Source organism: Musca autumnalis, unplaced genomic scaffold (assembly GCF_047663935.1).
Source record: "Musca autumnalis isolate F117 unplaced genomic scaffold, ASM4766393v1 scaffold_5, whole genome shotgun sequence".
Classification (NCBI taxonomy): domain Eukaryota; kingdom Metazoa; phylum Arthropoda; class Insecta; order Diptera; family Muscidae; genus Musca; species Musca autumnalis.
This window is the reverse complement of record NW_027412088.1, coordinates 168,055,213-168,069,240: the sequence shown is the minus strand read 5'-3', so window position 1 is coordinate 168,069,240 and position 14,028 is coordinate 168,055,213. Positions and strand designations below refer to the sequence as shown.

General features: G+C 36.1%; 1 protein-coding gene and 1 long non-coding RNA gene across 2 annotated transcripts; one reads left to right on the top strand and one right to left on the bottom strand.

The window, feature by feature from the left end:
- Window positions 1-1,521: 1,521 nt before the first annotated feature.
- LOC141386599 (uncharacterized) lies at window positions 1,522-5,024 on the bottom strand. Its single transcript, XR_012408412.1, has 2 exons — window positions 3,804-5,024; window positions 1,522-3,733 (listed from the first exon to the last, which is right to left on the bottom strand). It is a non-coding gene; the product is annotated as an uncharacterized lncRNA (long non-coding RNA).
- Window positions 5,025-6,527: 1,503 nt separating this feature from the next.
- LOC141386595 (glutathione S-transferase theta-3-like) lies at window positions 6,528-10,897 on the top strand. The gene is made up of 4 exons (XM_073955445.1): window positions 6,528-10,029; window positions 10,110-10,212; window positions 10,278-10,597; window positions 10,698-10,897. The coding sequence occupies exons 1-4, from the start codon at window positions 9,915-9,917 to the stop codon at window positions 10,835-10,837; spliced, it is 678 nt and encodes a 225-aa protein (XP_073811546.1). The 5' UTR covers window positions 6,528-9,914; the 3' UTR covers window positions 10,838-10,897.
- The last annotated feature ends 3,131 nt before the right edge of the window (window positions 10,898-14,028 follow it).

Here is a 14,028-nt window from a genome sequence, read left to right as displayed (position 1 = left end):
AACAAAATTCGGATGAAAATTGTACTATATCAAGTATCATGTTCTCAGGGACCTAAATTTTCTGACCGGACTACACTGGGTAATCACGGGTTATTTTCCTACAATAAGCAATGGACAACAAGTGAACAGGCATACGCCGAATATACCCATAAATTTGGAAAAAAGAAACAATCTCGAGCGCAGAACAAAATGAAGATGAAATTGGAAAAGCACAAGAAATGCTAATAGAAAGAAACTACAACAGTTGTTGTTGTCTTGAGGGCGACGACCCTATGCCTCACGCAATCGGAAAAAGAATGGTAACTACCACGGAAAATGTAAGCAAAGCGAATAGCAATTAACTATCACAAAGTTTTGAGAAAAAAACTGACTAAAACTGATGAACCACAGATCCAAACTAACGATCGGAAAAAAATTTCAAAACATCCCACGACGAAACTCTATAATCAAATCTCAAACCAGAAACAGGAAAAAAAATTGCCAAAAGAAACTCTTAAGTCCTTATCAGTGCAGGTGCCAGTTAAAAATGAAAGCTAATAGGTCTTAAATGTGCCAACAATCGGATAACTAGCAATAATTTAATTTTCAAAAAAAAAAAAAAAAACAGAAAAATTTCCAATAATTTCAGGTCAAAATTATTCCATAAAATGTATAAGGTAATTGGTAGAAGGTTAAGGTATCAGCCAAGATAAAAAAAGAATAATCAACAACAACAAACAATCTTCATTATCTTTGAAAAGCGCAGTCAAAAATTTTCCCCAAAAATTTCAATTCTAACAAATCAATATATTAAAGCATCTATAATATCGCAAATCATGCAAATGATCATAAATAATCAACTGCAGATGACAATATATTATAAAGCTTTAAAGAAAGTCGAAGTATGAATTCAAATAACGCAGAAGTTTTGTCACAAAATTGCAGCTTGACATAAACTCAGGCTTGCAAGACGACTAAAACTCTTTTCCTTTAAGTTGACATTCAAGAAATGATGTTAAAATTTAATTGACCTTAAGTCGCAATTGGTATGTTGTAATATAACAACAACTCAAGACATACTGAAAACCAATCAAACAAAAATTCATACACCTAATGTACAGGAACAATTCCCATTGATGGGAGTTGAACCTAAGACATTGGCTTGTACGTTGGGTGCCATTGTTATGTAACTAGTTTGGAGTGTAAAGGGGAATGAGGCATACCAAGATGTCGCTGGTATACACTTGCCATTGAAGAAATTCGGTCTAGCTCAGTGGCCACTCCTGACTAGCCATAAACAAAATTGATTCATTATTAATTCACAATCACAAACAGGATGCTTTATTTCAAAAAAATGATATGATGTTGTTGTTGTTGATATGGGTACCCAAGGTGTTTGTTGGGATACCATGCCCTCCCAATGGATTTTCTACAAAATCCTCAACGAGTCTCACCGATGATGATGACTCCCAAAAATTTGGCTTGGCTGACCCTTACCTTTACCTTACCTTATATTGTTCAATTAGAACCTCATGATGATTAATTTCAGAATTCAAAACATGTTTATTTATAACTATTCGTTATAATAAGAACAATCAATAAATGCTTAGAGGTAATTTTATAATTAATCACTATTTGATTATTATCTAACTGATATTAAGTTCCCAAAATCAGTAAAAAAAAAAACAATTCAATTTATATTCAGTTCAGAAATGTATACAAAATTCAAATTTGTTTTTGCATGTCATTCCCATTCGTGCCACTGTGCACCAAAATTATTTAATACTACCCTCAATTTTTTTTTTTACCTAATGAGCTCAGTGGATAAAATTATGAGGTAAATATCCAGTAAGGATCGATGGACGGAGATCAAAGTAATGGGATTGACATTATATAATTTCCAGGTAAAATTATCAATTAGAACATATGCATATATATACCATATGCAGTATAAACAAAAAAAAAATCGGAAATGTCCGCATCAACAAAAAAAAGTATCATTTACTGTTTCGGTTGACCACAAGTCAATTTAACGTCGAAAAGATTCTTAAAATTGTGTGTATTTATATGTCGATATATGCATATATTTTAACCGAGGTATGCGACTGATATGATTTATAAATAAAGATGGTGTTTATGGATCGTAAACATAATATTCTTAAAGATCGAAATTCAATAAAAACATCCAATAAATTTGTACGGTATACGATAATCACAATCTGTCGACCTGCAACGTAGTCTCGACGTATAAAAATTTCTTAAATGCTTTTTATCAGAAGGCGCGGAGTTTTAAACGAAGTTTCCAAAGATAGGAGAAATCTGTTGTAGGCTCTTTTGTTTGCTTAAGAAAAGTCGCACTCGAAATTATTTAACCAAATAACAGAAAAAAAAAACTTCGAAATATCCATCCACAAGAATCACTATTGTAGGAAATAACCGTCAGTAAAATATCGAATACTAGATTTGTTCAACAAAATTCGGATGAAAATTGTACTATATCAAGTATCATGTTCTCAGGGACCTAAATTTTCTGACCGGACTACACTGGGTAATCACGGGTTATTTTCCTACAATAAGCAATGGACAACAAGTGAACAGGCATACGCCGAATATACCCATAAATTTGGAAAAAAGAAACAATCTCGAGCGCAGAACAAAATGAAGATGAAATTGGAAAAGCACAAGAAATGCTAATAGAAAGAAACTACAACAGTTGTTGATTTAGCCGACTATTTCTCTTTCCCAAAAAAAAGAGATAAAAAAAATCATCAAAGAGAGCAAGAATTTGTTTTCTCTCACTAAAGTGAGTTGGATTTATCGTTGATAGAAAGAAACAGAAAGATGTTGTTGTTGTAAATTTCTTATTCGAAAATGGAAATGAGAACAATACAACAACAACGTACACTAAAACGTTTCTGTTAAACCGTTATTGCAAAGCTTTCATGATTATCTTCATCTTCTTTTTGCACGCGGAGACGAACCGTTACAGGTCCAACAACAACATTAATTTCTTATACACATACATACAGGGCTATGGCTATGTATGTGTGCATACAAAGTGCAATGCCAAGAGAATACTTAAAAAGAGAAAGAAATAAATAATTTGCTCTGCTGACGTCGAGGGCTGGATGTAGGAACTGGTTTCCAAAATATAAAGATGACTACTCGGCTTCACCGTCGAGGAAAACAGCAAAAAAAAGACTGGTCCCACACCTCCCGGTCTGTAACTGGTTGGTATGGGTTACCAGGAAGGAGCAGGATGGTTGCACCGACTATATCTGTGTGTTATATTGCGTACTTACAGTTGGAGGGTAGGCATTACCCTTAATTTGGATTAACATCTCCTCTCTAATGCAGATTGAAATTGTGTATAAAATGGCGGCAATCACAATGTTGTTAATGGATGCTTTTGTGTGAAGGTGGTTCTGTGAGTTGTGGCTTCCTTCTATTGTGTCGCAAACGGGAATGCTGGCAAAAAGTTCCAGAAAGTTCTATTTTTCGAGGTGGTTGTGGTGGCTTAATGTAACGTTAGTTACACAACGTGGATAATGGCCGACAAAAAAAATTCTAGGCTGTGGTGGCGGATTTAATTTTCCTTTTTATTGCAAATTGTTTAATTGTTCCATAAAGCGGGCTAAAACGATGGTTGGTTTTCCTCAACTAATTTGTTCGCCGTTGCACTAATTAAGCGAGGTTATCTGCCGGTGGTTGTAGTGCACGAATGCGGCAACACGTGTAATTATGAATTTCACAACTGCAATCAGGAAAAAAACATGAATTCTTTATAATTGAATTCAACAAATTTTCTTTTCCACTAAACTCACCGTTTCTTATGGTTTTAGCCTTGCTTGGGGCTATGAAATAATTTTCCAATTGGGAAATTACTTATTCGTTATGCGAATTGAGTGAGATTGGGATTTACTTCCCAATATTCACGAATTACACTTTTTTAATTTTTTTTTTCCTTTTCAGGGATGTTGCCGCCACCACAATTTTATTAGAATGATTGCAATTTGTCGTTGTCTTTGGTGCCTGACATTTGCAATTAGCAGTGATGCCACATCGACAAAAAAAAACAAAAATTGTGTGAAGAGGAACACACGATGATTGTGTGCTGTATTGCACACAATCACGACGTCGTATACGCAGCGGCTTACGCCGTTGTTATACAAGGTTAACATAACATGTTAGAACATCTTTTTCATGGGTGGAGAGAGGATGTTTGTCAACGAGAGTAATAACAGTGCTCTCGCGGCTGCGGAATGCTGTTTTATAATAAAGAGTTGTGTGTATTGTATAATAGAAGACTTAGAAGCGAAGAAGGGGGCTTTGGTGCTTTGATGGCGTGTATGCGTCAAACTCGTGTGTTTCTTGTTTTGTTGCTGTTAACCAACGTAGCAGGCGAAGATGATAAGAAAAATGGTATGAATTATTTTGTTTTTTTCTTTCTTCAGTGTTTTAGTTGCCAGCGCAGCGTCAAGACGGTAAAGTGAGTGAATAAATCAGTGTTTTGTGTTTTCTTAACGAAATTGTGTTTTTAGTAAATTAAATGCCCAATACATTTTATAATTGAATCGAAAAGTTGAATGGAATTATTTTATTGGACAAGGAAGACTGTTGCAAACATATATTTGTTTGCTGCAAAATATGTTTGGGACATATGTTAGAGAGGCCGTTTTTTTCTGCGTGTAAACAGCGGAATCCTATGTAAATGCATATATGGTTAGGATGGTCGTAGAGAAAATCTGATTAGACAGAAACTGGTTTTGTCACAAAATAAAACGAATTAGGCCCAGAAATGTTTGCATATTTTGCATATCGTGCATATTTTGACATATTTTTACATACTTGCACAAAATGAGCATATGCAAAACCATATGCAAAAATGGCTGAAATGTGGTATTAAGTCTTCGTTAGAGGTATGAAATTTTACACCTGAAATTTGTCAGAATAGGTTCACGTCTTCATATAGCCGCCATAGAACGGTACCTCCCGATTTTCGGTATTTTGAAAGTTGTGGCCTCAACATCACACTTAAATGGCATTTGGACATTTTGTATAAAGTCTTCCTTGGGGGTATAAAATTTTTCACCTGAAATTTCTCGATATAGGTTCACGTCTTCATATACATAGCTCCCATAGAACCGTACCTCAGGATTTCTGGTATTTTAAAGTTTGTGGCCTCAATATCCCTCCGAAATGGCTGTTATTTGGTATTAAGTCTTCCTTGGGGGTATAAAACTTTCCACCAGAAATTTTTCGATATAGGTCCACGTCTTCATATAGCCCCCATAGTACGGTACCTCAGGATTTCTGGTATTTTAAAGTTTGTGGCCTTAATATCCCGCCAAAATGGCTGAAATTTGGTATTAAGTCTTCTTTGGGGGTAAACAAGTTTCCACCTAAAATTTGTCGGTTTAGGTTCATGCCTTCATATAGCCCCTATAGAACGATACCTCCCGATTTTCGGTATGTTGAAGGTTGAGGCTGTGGTTATACTTTTCTCTATTTTATTGACTTGTCTAAAAATAATTTTAAACAGAAAAATTGTACATACAAACATTTTTGTACCTATTATTGAAATATTTGTTGCATAAGAAAATATGTAAAATGCATAAATTTTGCATATGCAAAAATGTATGCATTTTGCATAATATTGCATATGTCATATGTTTCGATTGCAATTTAATCAGAAGCCAAAAATATGCCTAGTCCCAAAATTTGACATGAATCGGACCAAAAATATGGGTTGCATAAAATTTCGCTGTCTATTCATAAGTTATCGTGCTCATCAGTTTTTTAAGTGTTTGGAGGTGTTTTTACGAACCAGTATCTCAAGAAGGAGTGAACCGATATAGTCAATGTTCGAACCTGATCTATGTCTGGTAGGAATATTACGAGGTGCAAACTTTGACCCAATCATACCCGTACGTCTGCGGTCATCACTCCAGCATTAACAAAAATTGAGATAGGACGCTGAGATTTTGGAAAGATGCGTCTTTTGTTTACAGGCAGGCCAAGTTCGAAGATGGGCAATATCGGTCCACGTTTTGGTATAGCCTACATATAACGGTATCGCGCAATTTCAGGTATTTCGACTTTTTTAGCAATATTTTCAGGCCATTTATAATTTAACACTTAGGGTTCCCAGTGATCAAGAAACTTCTCCCCCGATAATTGTGGACATAGGTTCACTAACCTTTTTCAGGTATTTTGACGTTTTTAGAAAAATGATCAGACCGAATTAGCTATAATTTGGCATTTAGGGTTCGAAGTCGTCAGAAAAGTTCTCCACGTTTTGTTATAGCTCTCCATATAACAGTACCACCCGGTTTCAGGTATTTCAACGTTTTTGGTTACATTTTCTGTCCGAATTAGGTGTGATTTGGCACCTAGGGTTCCTAAGGTCACAAACGTATCTACAAAAATTGTGACGTTTTTAGCTATATTTCCTGGTCGAATTAGATATAATTTAGCACTTAGTGTTCCTAGTGATCAGAAAGTCTCTAACAAAAGTTGTGGGCATAGGTCCACGTTATGGTAGGGGGAACTTAACGCTTTTATATACCGTCCACCATAATATCTGGGGGCATAATTAAATTTGTAATTCTGTTTGTAGCACATCGAAATATTCGTCGGAGATATATATTCGATATAATTTTAAGACGATATAAACATATCCGTCTGTTCGTCTAAACGTCTGCTACGAAATTCACGTTGTGCCAAAGTCACCGACCGATTATTGGTCAAAAAAATAGTCACCAATATTCCGCGTTCTGGAGCAGTGTAGCGTAACATTGTTTATCAACGTGTATTTCGCATGTGTTTACTTCACAAATGTCAAAACAGAACTGACATTAGGGGCTAATCGCAAAAATTATAGCATTTTCTGATAGGAGCATTACTTTTGCGCCACCTTGTATATCCCAACGAAATGGCTGAAATTAGGTATTTAGTCTTCGTTGGGGGTATACAACTTTCCACCTGAAATTTGTCGGTATAGGTCCACGTCTTCATATAGCCCCCATAGAGCGGTACCTCCCGATTTTCGGCATTTTGAATGTGGAGGCCTCAATATCGCTCCGAAATGGCTGTAATTTGGTATTCAGGCTTCGTTGTGGGTATACAACTTTCCACCTGAAATTTGTCGGTATAGGACCACGTCTTCAAATTGCCCCTATAGAACGGTACCTCTCGATTTTCGGTATTTTGAATGTGGAGGCCTCAATATCCCAACGAAATGGCTGAACTTAGGTATTTACTCCTCGTTGGGGTATAAAACTTGCCACCTAAAAGTTGTCGGTATAGGACCACGTCTTCATATTGCTCCTATAGAACTGTACCTCTCGATTTTCTGTATTTTTAATGTGGAGGCCATAATATCCCAACGAAATGTTTGAAATTTAATAATCAGGATTCGTTGTGGGTTTACAACTTTCCACCTTAAATTTGTCGGTATAGGACCACGTCTTCATATTGACCTTATAGAACGGTACCTCCCAATTTTCGGTATTTTGAATGTGGAGGCCTCAATATCGCTCCGGAATGGCTGAAATTTGGTAATCAGGCTTCATTGTGGGTATACAACTTTCCACCTGAAATTTGTCGGTATATGACCACGTTTCCGTATAGCCCCCCCTAGGATAGTACCTCTCGATTTCCGGTATTTTGAAGGTTGTGGCCTCAATATCCCACCGAAATGGCTGATATTTTATATTTAGTCTTCGTTGGGGGTATAAAATGTTCTACGATTTTCGGTATCTATTTAGCCACATTATTCAATCGGAATAACTGAAATTTGGTATTTAATCTTCGCTAAAAGTACAAAACATTTTTTCAGGTAGAAAACATCCCTTGCAAAAATCTGATGGCATATATTTGATATAGCCCTTATATAAGGGTGCCCCTATTTAACCCATATCGTACCGAGAAAAATTTTTTATCTATTTTTTAAAAAAGAAAGCACTTTTTAGGGTAATTAGGGCCCACTGATGTCAAAAATCAACTCAAAATTTGTTTCCGATTTTTCGTTTTCCCGGAAAGTGGTGTTCGAAATTTCCAACACTGGTACTTAAGCTATATGTATAGAAGTAAAATAAAATTCATTTATTTGCCGTTTTACTGATTTATTTCACCATTTTTGTATGAAAAAATGGTTGAAGATTGATATTGAGACTTCTTTGGACCTACAAAACCTTTCCCCGAAATGTGTCAGCACTGATCCACGTTTTGGATTGCCCCCCATAGAACGGTACCGCCCGATTTTCGGGAGATTTCAAGGATTTAGCTGCATTGTCCTACAGAAATGACTGTAAATTAATACATATTTAGTCTTTTTTGAGGTTACTTAACTTTCCTCCAGAAATTTGTCAGCATAGGTCCACGTTTTATATAGCCTCCGTTGAATTGTACCTTACGATTTTAGGGTATTTCAGGCTTTTAGCCGTACTATCCATTAGAAATGGTTGAAATTTAGTATTTAGTCTTATATGGTGCTATAATAACTTTTCCCCGCAATTTGTCAGTAATTTTCCACGTTTTGATTTACCCACCGATATGTAGGTTAAGTACCAGCGTTCGAAATTTCGAACAGTCAACTTTGCACATCTGTAAAGTCGCGCTTGCGCATGTAAATCAAGTTCTCTATATTTTGTGAAACGGCTACATATATTGGCAATAATTCCCCATGATTACTTTTTTAATTTCATTTTTTTATAATTTTTTAAAATTAATTTAAAAAAGATCCAAAAATATAGGTTTTAAAAATCTGCCCTTAACATCGAGGGGGAGGTGGGGTTTTTAAGGGAACAATTTTTTTTTTTATTTGCTGACAGATTAGACTTTATACATATACAAAAACATGTTTAAAATTTAACCTTTTTCACCCATAAATATTTTTTTGAAAAAAAGTGATTTTACTGTTCGAAAAATCGAACACCAAGTACGAAATGGGTTAAGATTTTTTGAAGATCTCAGTCATATTTTTGTACCAAATTTGTTGTTAATTGGAATTTTTATTTTAACCGATTTCCTTTTTTTTGTTTTTTCAAAATAGTCCGACTTAATCCCATTGTTGTTGTTTTATTATTTTAAAACAACTAATTTATTAGTGGAAAAAGGTTGGCATTGTTCGCCAAGGGGTAAGGCAGGGAAGACTAGTTTCGATCCACGCCACTGAATCTCATCAGTTCCCTTGTTTCTTGTTTGTGGATATTCTCCACCGAAGTTAATTTTCAATAACTCCTTCAACAAGAAACTTTTTAATCCCAAACATCAATCGTCGGCTCGAAGTATAAAGGTGAACAAAGAAAAAACTTCAATGAGAAGTTTTTCTTTGGCAACCTAACACAACTCCGACGAAAGTGTTTGCGAAACAAACCAAACCTTTTCCCACTGCTGTGTGTCGTCGAATTTCGACGAATGCACGTAACAAAATGTAGTTGGTAGCTTGTCGCAGCCAACCATACAAACGGTGCCAGTGTTTCTCAAATCGAACATTGGTGGCGTCGTTTTTTATTGGGATAGCTAATACAATTTTGTTTTTTCAAAATAGTCCGGATTAATCCCATTGTTGTTGTTTTATTATTTTAAAACAACTAATTTCCTTAGCTAATGACAAAGAAATGAAAGATTCGCTTTAAAATTTCTTTTTAAGTTCCGACCAACTCAGTTGAATCTCATAGCAAATATAAATGCTGTATTATGATTATTTTTGGTCGTTAAATCCCAAAATGGCAACGCTCGCTGTGAGAGAGAAACTAACAATTCCATTCCAGTATTCAATAGATACGATTGTGTGAGAACCACCAATGAACTTTAGTCGAAGCTACAAACCGGGCCACTAGACACTAGCAGCTGATCTATAGCAAATATTTGCGTGAAATTGAAATCCACCACAAAGTGTTCAAATTTAGTGTTAATTTATTATTTTAAAAATGTCTAAAGTAAAATATTTCTATGATTTGATGTCTCAACCATCACGGGCCTTATGGATTGCCTTGCAAATGGGAAAAATACCCTATGAAGATTGTCCAGTTGCTTTGAGAAAGTGTAAGTAGGTTAACAATAGGAAGAAGAAGTGCCGCTAAAAAAGTATAATCATTTGTATTTCTTATCTGTTATCTCTGCAGTTGAACAACGTACCGAGGCATTCAAGAAAATCAATCGCTTTCAAAAGGTTCCCTGTATTGTGGATGGTGATTTTCATTTAAGCGAATCGGTGGCTATTCTAAGGTATTTATTAATTTCAAATTATTCAAAAGTATTGAAATATTTTATTAATTTCCTTTTACCTTTAGATATTTAGCGGATAAAGGTTTGTTTAGTGAAAAACTCTATCCTAAGGATATTAAAAATCGTGCTCGTGTTGATGAATTTTTGGAATGGCATCATTTGTCCATACGTTATGGTTGTGCATTTTATTTTGCCCGCGTATGGTTGTTTCCCGCAAGAGGTGTAGCTGAAAAACCCTCAGCCGAGGAGACTGCCAAACTTGTTAAAGAAATGGAAACTCAGCTGAAGGCATTGGAAAATCTATGGCTTAAAGATAGTAAATTTGTTAGTGGTAATTCACTGACAGTTGCCGATCTATTTGGAGCTTGTGAAGTTGAACAGACAAGTGAGTAAATGCGAAGTGTGACTCTTCGGAATGAACGAGTCGTTAGTAATAGTAATTATAATTGTATATTCTAATCGGAATTTTCTTATTACTTTTTTAGGAATTTGTACATATGATGTCTCTCAGAAATTCCCGAAAATCAGCGATTGGTTAGCCAGAGTACGTGAAGAATCGAATCCATTCTATGATGAAGGTCACAAATATATGAATAAGTTGGCGGCATTAAATGCAAAATCGTGATTTGAATAACAGTAAAACTGCCATAGTGTTTGAAAATACATACATATCTTATATATAAAAGACAATGTGTGTATGTTTGTATGTTCCGTATATACTCAAAAACGGCTGAACCGATTTTTATACCCTCAGCATTTATGCTAACGAGGGTATATACACTTTCATACGGGCAAAATGTGCCTCATCGAAATAATGGTTTTAGACCCCAAGTATGTTTGGACGAAATCCGTTTCAGACAATTTGGAGTCGATTTAGCAATGTCCGTCCGTCTGTCTGTCTGGCTGGTGCGCACGATAACTCTCGAACGGAACAACCGATTAGAAGCAAATTTTGGGTATCGTGATATTTTGTCCAAACTTAGTTTAAGTTGGAAGATGGGTTATATCAGTCCACTCCTTCGGGTACCTCCCCCACAAAAAATCGAAAATGTTCGGAAAATTTTGGCCGCACGATAACTCTTAAAGGGAGTAACCGATTCGGCCCATACCTTGTACATCGTGAAACTTCTACCATACATAGATGAGGTTCCAATATGGACTCAATCGGTCCACTCCTTCGGGTACCTCCCATACAAAATTTCGGAACAGTTCAGTTTAGGAGCTGCTCTCCGATCGCTTTGATTTTTGTTGTAGCAACGCGTATTCACTGTCCCCTTTACAACGGTACAAGTCTCATCAGGGGCAAGTCCATACTTCCTGAGAAAATAACCTTAAAGGTGCAAAAAAACCCTATGACACCGTGTGTAGTGGTTTGAGGCCAAGATAATTCTCGAACGGATCTGCGGACTCGCGGCAAAATTTGGCCTTCGTAATAGATTGTTCAAACTTAGTTTATGTTCGGTCCACTCCCACAAAAGTTTAAAAATGATCCGAAAAATTGTGCGTACGATAACTCTTGAAGGGAGTGACCGATTTGGGCAATACTTTGCACATCCTAATATATCTACCAGATATAGATCAGGTTTGAATATGGACTATATTTGTCCACTCATTTGCGTACCTCCCACACAAATTTCGGATAATTTTACTTTAAGACCTGCTCTCGAATCAATTTGTTTTTTGTCGAAGCAACTTGCATTCTCTGCCTCAATTACGCCAGTAAAAGTTTTTTCAGGGGCAAGTCCGTACTTCTTGAGAAAACAGCCCGAAACGTGTAAAAAAACCCATATACCACCATATGTAGTGGCTGGAGAGCTCGAACCGAATACTGCGTTCGTCCACATTTTGCTTATAGGTTCAGTCCTTCCGGTACCTCTCCCACAAAAGTTCGAAAATATTCGCTTACATGGTACGCGCGATATCTAATAAACGCACCAACCGTTTTCGCCCAACCTTTGGATCTCTACATATTTTGTCCAAACCTAATTTTTGTTCAAATGTGGGACCTATCGGTCCAATCCTTGGGGTCTGTTCGAGGATCCTTTGGAAATTTTTACCGAAGGTTTTCCTAGTGGCCCTGTTTACAGCGATATTATGTTTTTCGTAGGCGAGTATGGTACAAAAGCGCTATTTATCGATATCCTCCGCAAAGTTTTGAGCTTTGTCGGTTCCTGCGCCCAAAATTTTGGAAATCCAAATAAATACATAAATTTATTTTGGGAAAAAGGTGTTGCACTCCACTCAGGCTGATGGTATATCTCTGTCGGCAAAGACGACTGATACTTTTTTACTTGTTTTTTGAAAATTTTAGAGACTGTACAGGGAACACCCGTGAAGAAAACTGGCTATATATTTTGTTGAATTTTTGCGAAACTTACGACCTTATCGGTTAGAAAATTAATTTGCGAGGAAACAGTGGTTGAATCTCCGACACTAAGTACTTATTTGGGTCCTTAATACCAGACCACGCTAACTTTTTTAAATAGGTTAAATATTTCGTTAAATTTTGGAGGGGGCGGGGTACCTCCCCCTTGGTGCTATTTTGTAAAAACGCTATTTTTGCGAAACTTACGACCGTATCGGTTAGAAAATTAATTTGCGAGGCAACAGTGGTTGAATCTCCGACACTAAGTACTTATTTGAGTCCTTAAAACCCGACCACGCCCACTTTTTTAAATATGTTATATCTCTGAAACTACTGAGACGATTTTCCTAAAAAATTTCAAAGAATGTTCGGGAATGATCCTGGTCAAAATAGGCTGCATATTTTGTTTAATTTCGAAGGGGGCGGGGTACCTTTCGTAGGCCTTATTTAAAAAAACGCTATTTTTGCAAAACTTATCGGTTAGAAAATTAATTTGCGGGGAAACGGTGGTTGTATATTCGCCCCTAAGTACTAATTTGGGTCCTAAAAACCCGACCACACACTTTTTTAAATATGTTATACATACTAGTATATCACGGTGCTCTTGCGGATTTAGAAACTAAAATTTTCATAGATAAAAAAATAAAAAGGTAAAAAAATCGCCGGAGCGCTTTTTAAATATATCGCGATTCAAGTTGACATTTTTAAGGGTTTTTTGGTTTTCACGATTTTGTTTGAAAACCGCAAGTCCTTTCGAAATGGGACTAGAGAAAATGTTGTAGCTATGTAGGCGATACAGTCAATCCATTGTCCTAATTTGAACGTTTATATCTCAATAACGGTAAAATTACGAAGATATCATAAAATAAATCTTATAGAGAATTTTCATAGCTACAACATCTTCTTTAGACCCATTTCAATAAGACTTGCTTCTTCCAAGCAAAATCGTGAAAACCTAAAAAACCCTTAAAATGTCAACTTTCCAGGTGTAAGCACCTTCCATTTAAATTTGATTCAAGAGCACCGTGATCTTTGAAACTGCTGAAACGATTTTCCTTAATATTTGAGAGAATGTACAGGGATAAGTCCTGGTGAGAATAGGCAATATATTTTGTTGAATTTTGGAGGGGCCGGGATACCTCCACTGGGCCCTATTTTTTAAAAACGATATTTTTGTAAATCTTGCGAACGTATCGGTCATTATTTGGGACCTAATGGCCCGACCACGCCTTTTTTAAATATGTTTTATCTCCAAAACTTCTGAACCTATTTTCATGTAATTTTCAGATGATGTACAGGGATGTCCCCTGGTGAAAAATAAGCTATATATTTTGTTGAATTTCGGCGGAGCAGCGTTTGAAAATTAATTCAATATACAATGGTGATTGTATCTCCGGCCCTAGGCCCATATTTGTGGTATCAAGACCCGATCACGCCCACTTTTTTAAATA